Source organism: Tenrec ecaudatus, chromosome 18 (genome assembly GCF_050624435.1).
Source record: "Tenrec ecaudatus isolate mTenEca1 chromosome 18, mTenEca1.hap1, whole genome shotgun sequence".
NCBI classification, from domain to species: Eukaryota; Metazoa; Chordata; class Mammalia; order Afrosoricida; family Tenrecidae; genus Tenrec; species Tenrec ecaudatus.
This window is the reverse complement of record NC_134547.1, coordinates 36,656,373-36,672,754: the sequence shown is the minus strand read 5'-3', so window position 1 is coordinate 36,672,754 and position 16,382 is coordinate 36,656,373. Positions and strand designations below refer to the sequence as shown.

The window sequence follows — 16,382 nt, the reverse complement described above, 5'->3', positions numbered from 1 at the left end:
AATCTCAGCAGGTGGGTACTGTTGTCAATCTAAGCACACAGAACTTAATGAACTAGCATGCATCTCACAACTACTAAGTGGTACAGCCAGAATTCAAACCCATGAAGTCTGCCTATTGGATAATGTGCTGTGTTGCTAATGTGGGGTTCTTTAGGACACCTTAATTTCAGCTGGTTTGTAGTAGCGTCTGTTGGGATCTTCCAATGATGTTCTGTATCCATCTCTCAAGAAACGCTTAAATCCATATTTTCCTTTTAATTTTCTAACCACTTTATCAAGTGTCTGGCTAAAGAGAACTTCATCATCCAGGGCAAATGCAGGATAACTGATGCAAGGAAGCAGAGCAGCATCTGTGTTCTGGGACAATAATAAAAAGAACACAACAGAAGTGTCAGTAGTGACATGATCAACCCAGCCCAAGGAGAATTATGGAGGTCAACAATCAATAAAATTACCTAACAATGCAAAAGCTTTCCTCCAAGGAACATATATATATTTATATGGCAATTTTAGCAAACTTTTTACAAAGGAGACAAAACTAAATGCCCATCAATGGATGAGTGGATAAACAAACTATGGTACATACACACAATGGAATTATTACACAATATTAAAGATTAATGGAAGATATGCAAAATGTCTAATTATATGGATGAACCTAGAGGATATCATACTGATTATTTCAACCACAACAGGACAAAAACTATAAGCTCACTACTGAGGTCAAGAAAAGGGTTTACAAATGGAAAGAAACATTCTTTGAAAATTACCAAGGATGGGAGGAAGGGAGGACAAAGGATAGACACATAATAAATTGGATAAAGAGAAGGGCAATGTGCAACAAAAAGGAGGCCAACCAGAACAATTAAGGAAAAGGAACACATTGGAGAGCAAAAGAGTGAAGCCAGTGAAGGTAAATATTATTACATGCATAATTCTGTAAAAATTGTAATTAACAATAGTGAAAGTAATAATATTCAAGTTGAACATGGGTGGGAAGGCAAATGGGACCTCAAATGGGAAGGGGCTGAGAAAAACTCATAGAAAAATTCCATTATCTTTTCATTCTAATTTTCAATTAACATTTTGAAGTATTTTTGTTTATACTGGCTTGTCATAAGTTATTTCTACATGTGTGTTTATATGCTCTGTAAATATTCCCATACAGAAAATAAACAGAAGGAAGTGTTTTCCTATAATTAAAAAACAAAAGATTTAAAAAAATGAGAAAATTAGTTGCTAGACATAGGGATTTGGGATCACTGTCTTCGAGAATACCAAGGTCAATGACCTAACAGTTCACAAAGGCAACATTGTTCATTAGTGAGTAGTATTTAGGTTCTACTTGTGAGTATCCATTTAAGGACCAACTTCTGGTCTCTTCCAGTTTGGAGCAAAGACAGGTGAAGAAAATAAAAAACACAAAGAAACAATTAGTCCAGTGATCTAAAGGATCATGTGAACCTAAGGCTCCACAAACTAAGACCAGAAGAATTAGATGGTACCGGACTACTGTTGCCCCACGCTCTGAATAGGATTGCACAGAGGATCCTGGATCAAGGACTATAGCAAAACTAAAAACCACTTATGAAAAAAAACAGGCTTACTGATCTGCCTTACTGATCTGATAGCACTCCTGAGATTAAAGCCGTAAAATACTTTTAAGGCCTGCATCAGAAATTACCCTCTCAATTCAAAGATCAGGTTATAAGGTAAACAAGAATACTAAAAAGGTATACAAATTTTAGAAAAGTTAATCATGGGACATAAAAAGAGGAACATTTTTCCAGGAATAAATTCATAAGGTGGCAAGAGATAAGGATGAATGAAAATGCAAAACACAAGAAGAAAGTGTGAAGAAAGCTGCTACATTGTAGGGATTGCAATCAAGACCACAAAATAAAATGTGTATGAATTACTGAATCGAAGACCATTCAAGTTTATATTTACCCTCACAATAAAAAGTCACAAACAAAAACCCTTTATTCATTAATCAACAGCATTTTCAAAGTTCAATACTGGACTCAAATTTTAAAGCACAAATTATGGCAGTGTGAAAAAAATTGAGCTCCAATGATTAGGCATCACAATTCAGTTTTTCATAACAATTTATTATTTGTTGAGAAAAATGAAAGCAATGTAAATATACAATAATCCATTGACTAAATGAGCAGCCATTCAAATTTATATTATACAAATATGCTTATTTATATGAAACCTTGCCCATAAATATGTTGCTTGTTAACAGAACTAGGTTATCAAATACAGGCAACAATGTGATGCTACTTTTATTAAATTAAAATATCAGACACGAGAGTTTACAAAAACTTGCAAAATATTGGAAGAAAAAGACAATGGAATTTTTCCACAAATTTTTTGAAGCCCCTATTCTATGTGCAAAAATGTCTGGAATTAGTTTATACACCCAAATATTGTCACCCTAAGATTATACATGAATAACAGAATGATGGGTAAATAGCAAAGATGATCAAAGAAAAATTTAATTGAATGATAGCAAATGAAAGAGAAGGAATTGTACTTAATAATATACAAATTATGAAAAATTATTCTATAAATTTCCATAACAAAAAGATTCATTTTAGTAAATATACTACTGTTTTCCTTGTTCCTCAAGAAAAAATATTCTATGTTTCTATGTCTTAGAAAAGACTCTGCTCACTTCCTAAATGTCTCTTCTTCTATCTTTTATGAATGACCTTCACCATATTGAGTACTTTCTTGGAATAGAAAAAAAACCTTAAAAAATCATAAATTACAGTTGATATTAATTTATTATAAAGATGACTCACATGAGATCTGGATTCTCTGGGTAATAGTGAACACAATGTTTGTCTGTTGCGATTGTGAGCATCAAGATCCACAAATATAACTGACCAAGAACAGCCCTGGAATGAGAAAGATTGAAAACACTTTCTAAATGAATAGAAAAGGACACATAGATTATTTGGCACTATGATTTTAAGAAATACATAGATATATGAATTTTTATTGTATTTCCTAGTGGATAAGAGTAGCTATTACTTTTTTTGTAAAAATCCTTTTAGCATTTACTAAATCATTGATAAATATATTAATTGAATAATACAAATACTTAAAACTTAAATGATTTTCTTATATTTTATTTTTAATATATAATTAATATTTATTTTAATGAAAACAAAAATATGTAATCTAGAAAAATTTTACAATAAAGAATGAATACATATTCATAAATCTGATTTACATATTCCTGATAATTAACACTGATCATAAGATAAAATATATATATTTAAAAAACACAAAATCTGAAGACAATAGAATATCAAGTAATGATGAAAATAGTAGTAACAAATGTTCACAGTATCAGCATTATTCATACTTCCCACAAATTATCTTTTTTTTCTTCCAGATTATCAAGTTTATTGGAATGCAATTTTTAATAATATTGTGTGATTATTTTTTAATCATTTTATTGGGGGCTTGTACAATCTTATCACAATCCATACATCCATCCATCTATTGTCAAGTACATATGTACATTTGTTGCCATATCATTCTCAAAACATTTGTCTTCTACTTGAGCCCTTAATATCAGCTGCTCATTTTTCCCCTTCCTCCCCACTCCTCCCAACCTCATGAACCCTTCATAATTCATAAATTATTATTATTTTGTCATATGTTACACTGTCTGACATCTCCTCAATGCCTTTTTTACTGCTGGCCACCCCGCAGGGAGGAGACTATACATAGATTCTTGCAATCTGTTCCCCCTTTCCACCCACATTCCCTCCACCCTGCAGGCATCGCCACTCTCACCACTGGTCCTGAAGGAGTCATCTATCCTGGATTCCCTGTGTTTCCAGTTGCTCTCTGTACCAATGTACATCCTCTGACTAGCCAGATTTGTAAGGTAGAATTGGGATCATGATAGTGGGGGGTGGGGAGGAAGTATTTAAGAACGAGAGGAAAGTTATATGTTTCATCATTGCTAGCCTGCACCCTGACTACCTCATCTCCCCACAACCCTTCAGTAAGGGTGTCCAGTTGCCTACAGATGAGCTTTGAGTCTCCACTCTAAACTCACCCTCATTTACAGTGATAAGATTTTTTGGTCTTTGATGCCTGATACCTGATTCCTTCGACACCTCGTGGTCACACAGGCTGGTGTGTTCTTCCATGTGGGTTTTGTTGCTTCTGAGCTAGATGGCCGCTTGTTTATCTCCAAGCCTTCAAGACCCCAGACGCTATGTCTTTTGATAGCGGGGCACCATCAGCTTTCTTCACATTTGCTTATTCACACATTTGTCTTTAGTGATCATATCAGGAAGATGGGAACCCACTGATATGATTTTTTTGTTCTTTGATGGCTGTTAACTAGTCACTTCTACACCTTGTGGTCACACAGGCTGGAATCTAGGGTGGATGATACCTTCAAGACAAAGGATGTGAGGGGCGATGCTGGGAGAGTGGAGGGTGAGTGGGTTGGAAAGGGGGAACTGATTACAAGGATCCACATGTAACCTCTTCCCTGGGAGAGGGACAGCAGAGAAGGGGGGGAGGGGAGACTCCGGATAGGGCAAGATATGACAAAATAACGATGTATAAATTACCAAGGGCACATGAAGGAGGGGGGAGAAGGGAGGAAGGGAAAAAAAAAAAAAGAGGACCTGATGCAAAGGGCTTAAGTGGAGAGCAAATGCTTTGAGAATGATTGGGGCAGGGAATGTATGGATGTGCTTTATACAATTGATGCATGTATATGTATGGACTGCGATAAGAGTTCTATGAGTCCCTAATAAAATGTAAAAAAAAGAAAAGAGGAGAAAAAATGATTAGGGCAAAGAATGTACAGATGTGCTTTATACAATTGATGTATGTATATGTATGGACTGTGATAAGAGTTGTATGAGCCCCTAATAATTGTTTAAAAAAATAAAATAAAAATAATTACCATATACACTCATATATAAGGCGAGTTTTTCAGCACATTTTGGGGGGAAAAATTAGGTGCCTCAGCTGATATTCAGGATGACTTATACTAGAGTATATATGGTAAATAAAATAGCAACTTTGACAATTTTCTATATTATTTGATTAATGTAACCCAACTTTTGGTTTTAGCCATAAGTAAATAATTTCTTTGTATAAATATATCAAAGTTTCCCTTATGTCAACTGGTAACCTCTAAGCAACATGTGCAAGTTGCAGGGACAGGGATCTCATTTTGTTACTATATTTTAACATTGCATCCAAGCTAGGTAACTATGTTGTCTGTCTTTTTAAAAAAATTCATGAATTCATATTCCATGAAGATAAAATTCAGTTAAGGCCATGAACAGATATCCATCTACTAAAAAATAGAATTAAAAAATGGTCATCAAGCAGTGCGTATACATAGAAAATTAATTATCACCTACTTTAAACCATCAGACACATCAACGTTAAGCTGCAGATTTCAAAGGATATGTGACTCTTTTGCATAACATGAGCAATCTCTCTCTAGTCATCACCTTTTTGAATTTGATCTCAGTTCATTTATCAGTATTTTGATTTTCACAATTAAAGACAAGAACATGAAAAGATTGTGGGTGGGTGTGAGACACTACAGAGTATCTTATTAGTTTTGGATATTTTATTTTTATCTTTCATTTCCTGAAGTCATCACAGCTCTGCTACAAATTCTTATTCCATCTAAAGAGTTACTTTAAAACTGACATCTCAAACTTCACTATAACCTTTTTATGTCTATAATTTCTCTCCTCTTATAACGGACTGTAAGATGATCTCATCCCTGTCATAAGGACCTGAACTCCAGGAGGGAAAGGTTGTCCTGAGCTCTACACATTTTCCCTAATCCCTACAGTACACACGTCTGAGCTGGCCCTCAAGGCTGAGGAGGCAATCCTAAGGCATTACGGAAATAATTTAACTCAGGTCAAAGTGAAGCGATATGTAAGATTTTCTGGATCTTTCTTTCCCTCATTGACTATATTCCTGAACCTAACTTTATGAACGGTACTTTAAATGGCACAACTGCAAACAAAGAATTGGCCACTACTAGACACACCCTTAGCTCCCTATCTGATATGCCAGAGAAGGCAGGAAAGAGACTTGTATCTTTCCAGGCTGGATGTGGCATCACTCTAGCTAGGGAACTTCTTTGAGATCCTCTTCAGAAGTAACTTCGCCCAATCTTTTCATTTATCAATTGTATTATCAGTACTTAATGATAACAGGAGATGACATTGAGGGTTTATTCTTTGCCAAGCATATGATTATGTTTTTATTCATATGAGAGCCTTCTGAGTTATGTCTTATTATTGATTTCTTTTTTACATGAGGACGTCTAGATAGGCAAAGTCACTGGTAGTAGAACAGCACTGACAGTGATCTTAGTCTTCTTACTCCAGCACAATTTCATTACTATTACCACAACTTTGTCCTACATTAAAAAGATTTTCTGTAAAACACTTTTTTCATGGTAGGTTTGCCACCAGAATAGAGTTTTTGTTAAAAACTATCTCAAAAACCTGGACCAAAATGGGAAAAGATAAGACCCATTTCAACACCGTCATCACTTCTGATCTACAGATTCTGGCAAGTCACTTGTCACATGACCTACAAAGGTGGCAGATCGACAAAAGAACCACTGAAAAAGGCTCCTTCAAGTATGGTTGGGTCTTGAATAAGGTAAAAGCTGAACAGAAGCATGGCATCCCCATTGCTGTCTCCCTGTGGAAATTTCAGGCCACCATGTACTTACTATGTGACCATCATCAATGCCCCAGATACAATCTTTATTAAAATCATGACTACAGGAACATCACCAATTGACTCTACTGTTCTGATTGTTCCTGCTGGTGTTGGTGAATATAAAGCCGGTATCTCCAAGAATGGGCAGAGCCATGAGCATGTACTTTAGGCTTACACGTGTGTGAAATAACTAATTGTTGCTATTAACAAAATGGGATTCCCATGAACCATCCTATAGCTAGAATAGATACAAGGAAACCATTAAGAATGTTAGCACCTCCACTGAGAAAATTGCTACATCCCCAATACTGTAACATTTGTTCTAATTTCTGGTTGTAATGGTGACAACATGGGGAAGCCACTTGTTAACACGTCTTGTTTCAAGGCATGGAAAGTTGCTTGTACAGATAGCAATGCCAGTAGAACTATGCTACTTGATGCTGTGGATTGCATCCTGCTATGAATAATAAAGCCCCTCCCTGTACCTGCCTCTCTAGGATGTCAACAAAATTGGTATCAGGGCTGTCCCTGTAGGCAGTGTGGACACTGGTGTTCTGAAACCAGGCATGATGGTCACCTTTGGTCCACCAAATAATCTTATGCTCCCTCATCCACATTCCATTATTTTCCCAAAATAAAAAACAATAGCAAAACAAAGAAACACTTTTATGGAACATGATTTGAGTCTCTTATAGATGTCAAAAGTTTATACTATGGTTTTAATTGAAGAATGTAAAATTCTTCAGGGGAGGGGTATGAGACAGTAACACAGTCTTCAGATATGTATACCCCTAGGTGGAGGATATATCAGGAAACAATTGCTATATATTTTGCTATTAAAATACTTTGTTTTGTATTTTAATATGTTTAGACTTATCCTTGTATGTATACAAGCCTTCTTGTATATATTGAAACCTATGCATATTTGAAATGAAAAGTACAGAAAAAACATGTGGAATTTCCATGAGTATGTTGATTCTTCCATAGAGAAAAAAAATGTTGACAGAGTGGCCAACATATCAGATATGGAGAATCTATAGGGTTGGAGGGAAGGGGTATCATGGTTTGCAATAGGTTCACATACTCCTAAATCCCTAAATCTTTCATCGCCCCTCCGTATCTGCAATCAGAAGTCTCTAGAGAAGAAAAGGAATATGGGAAGCAGATGAGTCGCAGTCATCTCTTCACTTCCCTTTTATGTGAGTGGCCATTCTTCATATGGTTTCTATCCTAGCCTACATATAACCAGAGGGCATTGTCCACCACATATTCCGGTGAGAGAAGGGATTTTGTATATTTTTATATAGAGAAGAGAAATCGTGTTTGAATATTTTTGTAAATACAAGACAGAGGTACATAGCATTTTAGCAGTGACAAAAACAATCAGGTTAATCTTTTGCTTGTTAACAAAATTTCCTAAAATTCCTAAAATTGCATGCTAATAAAACTTCCTTACTGGCTACAACTTTTTCCTTTCCATTGACAACTAAATCCCACCATGTCTTGACTCATTTAGTTGTGTGTGTGTGTGTGTGTGTGTGTGTGTGTGTGTGTGTGTGTGTAGAAAATGACCTAAGGATCATATGAACATTTAAGGAAAACCTTTTAGCTGAGGCTAATGCTAGGCTTAAACTTTCAATTCTTTGGCTCCACAAATTGAGTAAATTTCCATCAGAATGAGTTATATATTAAATGAATAGGAACTGACATAAAACCATTTGGTGTTAGTTTAAGAATATTTTAAATGAAAAGGCCTCAAGAAAAGGCCAAGAGAATTGAGGAGCAAATGTGTTGAAAATAGAAAATAAATTTTTTTTTTACCAAGTGTGGGCTGCTATGGGAATTATAGGCTTCCTCTAGTTACAAGAAATGATTTGTTCATGAGTAGCCAACATTAATAACACACTAAAAATATAAGCAAAGGTATTGTTGCTGTGTTGCTTTACCTGATTGCCAAAAAGGTTGAATCCATTAATAGCTTCGAGAGCTGCTTTTGCTAGGCCAACAGAGCTGAAGGAGAGATGAAAACATATTATTATTGTGATGTAGCTGCCTATAAAATAAGGCCTTTATCTGAAGAATATTCACAACAAGGAAGTTTCTTTATTAACATGTATAACAACTTGGATAAAAGGAATAATGTCTATGAGTCTTCATAGTAACTGTCACTATACCTAGTGATCTTTGGGAAACATAGTTCTAGTCTCACCTGGATCTAGAATAAAGGTCATAATATTGAAGGGAGCAGCCTTAACTCCATTAGCATTTATATTCACCAAGTCAAGAAACAAAAGTCAGAGATGAACTTTATCAGAAGCTGTAGAATGATGATAGGTGCACAATAAGGACAGCAGGTCAGGAATCCATTACTTCAGATCTAAGGTCAATACTGAATTAATAAAAGAACATCTTGTAAGTCATACACTTGCTACGGAGCATGTTCTTTGTCCAGGGTCTAATAAAGTAGGCATTATTTTATGCTTACAGAATACTTATAGATCACCATACTTCTCATTTGTTGCTTTGAATTTCAATTTGTCATAAAATGTTATTTCTCAACATGTCCTACTCCTTTAACCTTTCAAATCCCATATATAATTGTGCTGAAATGCAAAGTTCCATTAAAAATATAACATAAATAGTATGCTTTAAATATTTTATTGCTAATATCCAGTTTATTTTACTTACAGCATTTTGGCCTTTATTAAAAAGCAACTACATATGCCATTAATATAATTTAAAATTAATCATTTGTCCTAAGAATAACCTAGCATATTTATAAAGCAGTGATTATTAATACATAGTACACAAAGTAGCAAATTTAGCACAGCAGAGTCTATTAACAATGTTAATTCTCAGACCACATTCAAAACTTATTGAATGACAACTATTGGGGTAGATCCTAACAACATATATTATCAAAAGCCCTCCACATACTTAAGTGTATGCTAACATTTGAAAAACATTGCTCTAAGCTATTCATGTTCTACATTTTATAAGAGTTATTTATCTGAATTCTTCACAGACATGATTTTTATTTCAGGTTAGGAAATAAGTGTGTTTAGTATGGAGAAGTTATTATAAAAGCACATGGATGCAAAAAGATGCAGACATACTTTTCCTCATTTCTCTCCCTAAGTACAGCTCAAAACTCTGAACAGTGAAAACAACCAAGCATAAGAAAATTTTGAAAACATGGAGAAAACAGATCTTGTAGAAACTTCAGAACCATAGAAACTTCAGAACAATATGACTGTGTTTTTAGCTCTGTGGTTCTCAACCTTCCTACTGCCACAACCCTTTAATACAGGTCCTCATGTTGTGGTGACCCCAACCATAAAATTATTTTCTTTGCTACTTCATAAATGTAATTTTTCTACTGTTATCAATCAGGCAATCCCTGTGAAAGGGTTGTTTGGCCCCCAAAAGGGTCACGACCTACAGGTTGAGAACCACTACCATAGTTTTCTTTTTCCTCATGTAAATTAGAGCTGAAGAATCTGAATACTGGAAAATACTAGCAGGTGCATTACAAAAAAAGAGAAATAGAAAACTTTTGGGCAATAACCCACTCAGGAAATAAACCAAGTGACCCTATTCCCACCTATTGGAACATAAGCCATGTAGGTAATCTAGGCTTCTATTGTCATGAGGCAGCCTCCCTAAAATAAAATGTATCGAACACTTCAGAAAAGAGACAGAAGATATAAAGATAGCCAAAGTTAAAGTTCAATTAATGGGCTCAATGGCATACTGGCGGTGGAAAGAGAGGAAAGGTCCAGTGAAATAAAAGACAGAGAGATACAAACCACTCAAGCTGAACAATACTAAGGACAAGCAAACAAACAAAAACACTGGAAAATGAAAAAAAGATAAATCCATTAAAAATAAAAAAACACACTTATGTGAAACAATGGTATAAGAATACATATCTTACCCAAAGGGGTAAAAGATTACAGTGGGTTTCTCATCTGAAGGCATGAAAGTTGGAGGAAGTAGCCATAATTTAAAGCCTCTAAAGAAAATAACCATCAACTCACAAGCATATATCTAGTAAATGTGTACTTATTTCATGGATAAAAAGGAAATCAGAACAATTTCAGATGAGGAAAAACAAGAGAATCTGTCAGCAGCAGATCTATCCCAAAAGAAAGGCAGTAAGTTTTCTAGACCAAATCTACTGGCAGAGTCAATTCAAACTCAGAGGGCTCTGCAGGACAGAGTAGAACTGCTCCATTAGGTTTCCAAGACTGTGCAGGTTTATGGGATTAAAGAGTTTCATTTTTCTCCTGCGATATAGCTCATGAGTTTCAACCACCTGCCTTGTGGCTAACAGTCCAATTCTTTATGCCCTATGCTACCATGGTTCCTTTTTAAATGAAAAAATGAAATTATAAGAAGAAAAACAATAAAGAAAAATATAGATCTTTTCCTATAAACTTTTACACCACTCATCTATCAGTTTGTTCTACTGTGGTGGCTTGTGTGATACTGTGACAGAGGATACTCACTTAAGAGAAAGGAAAAATTGAAAATCTCATGCATAATTTTGAAACATTGTCATATGCTGAAGGCCTAATAAGTGGGAATGGAGCATTGTCAGAGACTGCTGGAGGATGGGACCCCTCAGGTCTGAGGGCACTTGTAATGTAACTGAGGAGGAACTGATTTCTCAGGGTTAAGTAGACCATGGTAATGTAAGCTGGGTAAAAAATATGGGAGTGAAGACTTCTGGATCTTAATTTGCTGACGGTACATGATTCAAGGTAAGGAGAAACAGCTGCAAAAATCAGAATTTGTGATGTGCAAAGTATGAATCTAGGAAAACTGTAAGTGGTCAAAATGAAACAGAACCCAGGAAAATTGATTTCGTAGGCATTAGTGAGTTATAATAGATTGGTTTAGGTCATTGTGAATCAGAAAAATCACATGATTTACTATGCTACGAATAACAGTGAAAAAGAATGGCATCGTGGCAGTCATTGTCAAAAAAGGACGTTACAAAACCAATCATGGATGACAATGCTGCCTGTGAGAGGACTTTATTTATCCACCTTCAAGGCAATGCAATCAGAACAACTAGCATTCAAACTTCAGCATCAAACACAAAAGCTAGTGACAAAGAAATTGAAGAATTTTATTAACATCTCAAATTTGAAATTGAACAGAAAAGAAATCAAGATGCATCAATAATTCTTGGCCATTGGAATGCAAAGGCGAAGGAGTCAGTGGGAAGAAGTTAAACATCAGTAGCTAAAACTAGGCAAAGGCTGACTGGAATAGATCATCAACTGCTCATATGAAAGTTCAGGATAAAGTTGCAGAAAATTAAAACAAGCTCATGGAGCAAAAATACCACTTGCGTTTATATACCCACATGAATGTTGGGAACATCTCAAGAACGCATTTGCCGCATTGAACATTAATGACAAAAGACATGATGAGCTGTGGAAGGATCTCATGGACATCATTCGTGACAAAAGCAAAAGGTCATTAAAAAGACAGGAAAGAAAGAAAAGATCAGGGTGATGCCAGAAGAGACTCGGAAACTTGCTCTTAAACAGAGAGTAGTTAAACCAAAAGGAAGAAATGAAAAAGTCAAAGAGCTGATTATAAAATTTCAGAAGGCAGCTCAAGACAAAGAAAAATAATACAATACAATAAATTGTGAAAACCTTCAGAATTAGAAGGTAAAATATATTCAGCATATCTTAAAGTCAAGAAAATATTCAAGTCTCCAGTTACAATATTGAAAAATTCAATGATTAAAATATCGAATGGTGCAGAAAGCATCTACAAAAGATAGCAAAGTATACAGAATCATTGTACCAAAAAGAACTAGTCGACATTCCATCATTTCAGGAGGTAGTATATGAGTAAGAACCAATGGTGGGGAAGGAAGAAGTTCAAACTGTACTTCAAGCATTAGGCAAAAACAAGGCTCCAGGAAATGTTTGAATGCCAAATGTAATATTTCAACAAGCTGATGAAGCACTTGAAGCATTCACTTGTCTATGCCAGGAAATTTGGAAGACAACATTGGGCAATTGACTAGAGGAGATCCATATTTGTACTCATTTCAACAGAATGCTCAAAGTACAGAATAATATCACTTATCCCACATGCCAGTAAAATTTTGGTAAAGATCTTCCAACAACAATTGCAGCAGTACATTGGCAGGGAGCTGCCAGATGTTCAGGTTGAATTTAAAAGAGGGTGTAAAACAAGGGGTATCTTTGTTGATGCCAGATGGATCTTGGCTGAAAGCAGAGAACACCAGAAAGAAATTTACTTGCATTTTATTGATGGCATTAATGTCATGGCATTGGATTTTGTGGGTCATAACAACCATGGATAACCTTGAGAAGAATAATAATTCCAGAACATTTGATTGTGTTCATATGGCTTATATGAAGAAGAATGTGGCATCAAGATTGGAGGATAGCTTATTAACAACCTGTATTATAGAGATGACACAACCTTCTGCTGAAAGGATTTGAAGCACTTGCTGACGAAGATCAAGGATTGCAGCCTTCAGTGTGGATTACAACTCAAGGTGAAAAAGACCCAAATCCTTATAACTGAACCATTGTTATAAATGGAGAAAAGGTTGAAGTTGTTAAGGATTTTGTCTTGCGTGGATCCACAAGGAGAGCAACAGTCAAGAGATCAAATGATGAGGTGCATTAGTAAATCTGCTGCACAATACCTCTTTAGACTATTGAATAGCAAGGATGTTGCTTTGAGGAATATGGTGCACCTGCCCCAAGCCATGGACTTCTCCTATGCCTCATACTCATGTGAAAGCTGGACATTGAATAAAGAAGACTGAAGAAGACTCCATGCACTTGAACTGTGGTGCTGGAGAATAATGCTGAAAGCATCATGAGCTACTCAAAGAACAAACATATCTGTCTTGGAAGAAGTATGGCAAGAGCTCTCAGGATGGAGACGTTCATCTTACGTTCTTTGGACATGTTGTCAGGAGAGACTGCTCCCTGGAGAGGGACATCGTATTTGATAAGGAAGGCCCTCCAGGAGATAGACTTGACTCAACAGCTGCAGAAAAGGTGGTGCGTGGGGAGTGGGAGGCCATGGAGATAGTTGCCATAACAAGTAAGCAGTAATACAAAGTGAGCAGTAGTAGCAATATTGACATACGACAGTAAGTTAAGCTTTATTATGAGAAAGAGAAGAATATTATACACAAAACTTTTTGATGATGAATGGCACAACATTTAAAAGGGAATAAAGATAGAGGAGAACTGCGTACTACTAATCATTTGGACCTAGCAGTCGTAGAGCACATCACTCCACTTAATGGTAGCATGGGATGCACTCTTTACTGCAGGTGCTGGGTGTAGGCCATTTTCAGACACAAAATAAATTTGAGTAAGTAAAAAGATTGAGTCTGTATAAAACATATAGTCTGACCATAATCAAATGAAGCTAGAAGTCAATAACAAGAAGAATAAGGAAAGTTAAATAAATTTATGGGAACTTACAACACTATTAAAATTATAAATTCACTGAGTTATCAAAGAAATCAAAAAGATACTTAAAATCTTAAGAATATAATCAAAGAGGTAAAAATTATTTATTGAGTCTTGATCATAGAGTACACATCATTTTAGTAGCTTATGTGACAAAATGGGAGAAATATTTAATGTGCTTTGCTGCCGAACCAAATATGAAGCACTTTGGGGATTGAGTTGTGAGTTGGCCTACCCACTTTTTTCAGACCATTCTTGTTGAAAGAACGACTAACAGGCAGGTGATGGTTATTTAAACTTCATTCTTTGGCAGACATTTTCTCAAATAGACTGTGCCTGTCATTTAAAAAAAAATGGCAGTGTTCATTGCAATGACAAAATGTTGTTACTGTGCACAAATTAGGATCATTATGGAGAACACTTTCCTGCCAGCAGCTTTTCTTCAGTTGAAATAGATAGTGACATAACACAGCTGAACTTTCTGAATAATATCATATGCCAACATTTAGAAGCAATGTGTAATGTATTACTTGGTGAATCAAAATCTTCTAAATGTCATTACTAAAAATCCATTTTAGGTGAAAGTCTAATTGATTTTAATGTAATAACATAAAAAGTATTGCTGAAACGATCACTGGTATCGCTTGGGTGTTGTATAAAAACGTATACTCAGTGATCTGGGATGGTATTAAGATATTTTTCTCCTTAACCCAAAAATATCCTCTGAAACCTTCTTAAAGTCAGTCTGCCTCCATGACCATTATACTGTTTTAATACCAGTCTACATGGGATCAAAATTACTATACAAATTTGAAAAATTGAATAGAGACTTCGCGGAGCAGTAAGTTTGGTTACAATGAGAAGGGAATGAGAGTAGGCACAAGCTAGAAGAATGTAATGAGTATCATTAAGTTGTACATGTAAAAGTATGTTTTACTGTGCACACTTTCAACAAAATAAAATTAGAAAAATGTCCCCTTTCAAAAAAAAGGATAGAAAAAAGTATTATGATGCAAATACTAAAGGAAAGTAAGAGTGGCTTTATTAATAGATAAAATATATATTGGGGCAGGGGAGAGGAACAGAGACCAAGAAACATTCTAGAATGAAAAAAGGGTCAATCCAACAAGAAAACGTAGAAGTTTTAAAGGATATTATCAAACAACAGATCTTCAAAATATATAAAGTACAACTGATAGAAATTAAACATAGATAAATCCATAAATATAAGAGAAGAGTTCAAATCCTATATTAACAATCAATAGAACTACTATACCAAACACCCACAAGGATATGAAAACAAGTAAATAAAAATAGATACAAAAAACTAACAATCCTATCCGCCAAAAGGATATAATCAATACTGCATAAAGTGGTTTTTAAATGTCCAACATATATATCAATATATACAATATCTGAGTCATAGATTTTTTAACAAGGTAAACACTTTTGTCTGTATTTTTCTACCAAAATGGAATCAAACTAGTATCAATTAAAAAAATCTTGAGATTCTAAATGTAAACTGGAAATTTTAAATACACTGAAGTGCAGCCTAATGGTTTCTGGTACGGCGTATAAAGAGATGGAAAGTCATTCTTTGTATGGTCAAAAGAAAACTGTCCCTGTCAGTTTCAGAGCCTCGAACTATTAACAGACATTTTAGAAAACAAAAACCAACAAATAAAAACGAAACTTGCTGTACTCCTGCTCATAGACACTCCTGCTCATAGACACCCTATATAGAGCTTCTGAGACTGTAAATCTTTTAGCAGACAACCTCAGATTTCTCCCTCTGAGTGGCCTGTGCTTATGAACCAGCAATCGCCTCATCAGTAGCCCAACAGCTACTCACAGAGCTCAGTTCACAGCTCCCTCAGAGAAGCAGACATCAAAGAAGGAAAATACACGATTCCAGCCCCTCAAGAATTCCCCTGGGAAAAGAGCATTACCAAACTCTAGCCCTCTTGGAGATGTTGATGTGGTGGGTGGGTGGGCGGCTGTACTCAACACAGTTTAAAGCAGCCTTGGTTGTGGGAGAAAGGTACCATAATCAGCTTCCTCTAGCCTCCCTTGTTTCAGCTGAAAGGTGGAAAGAGAAGCTGAGAAGCACTTTTAAAGGCCATACCCAAGAACACA

The 16,382-nt window shown here is 35.5% G+C and overlaps 1 protein-coding gene across 4 annotated transcripts in view; it reads right to left on the bottom strand.

The window, feature by feature from the left end:
- Positions 1 to 16,382, bottom strand: part of PHKB (phosphorylase kinase regulatory subunit beta) — a 245,632-nt gene that overhangs the window by 118,610 nt on the left and 110,640 nt on the right. For all 4 annotated transcript variants that reach the window (XM_075537116.1, XM_075537118.1, XM_075537114.1 and 1 more), the window contains 3 exons: positions 8,700 to 8,763; positions 2,811 to 2,906; positions 160 to 357 (listed from right to left, as the gene is read on the bottom strand). In XM_075537116.1, the coding sequence (XP_075393231.1) occupies positions 160 to 357; positions 2,811 to 2,906; positions 8,700 to 8,763 (358 nt within the window). The remainder of the gene's footprint in view (positions 1 to 159; positions 358 to 2,810; positions 2,907 to 8,699; positions 8,764 to 16,382) is intronic.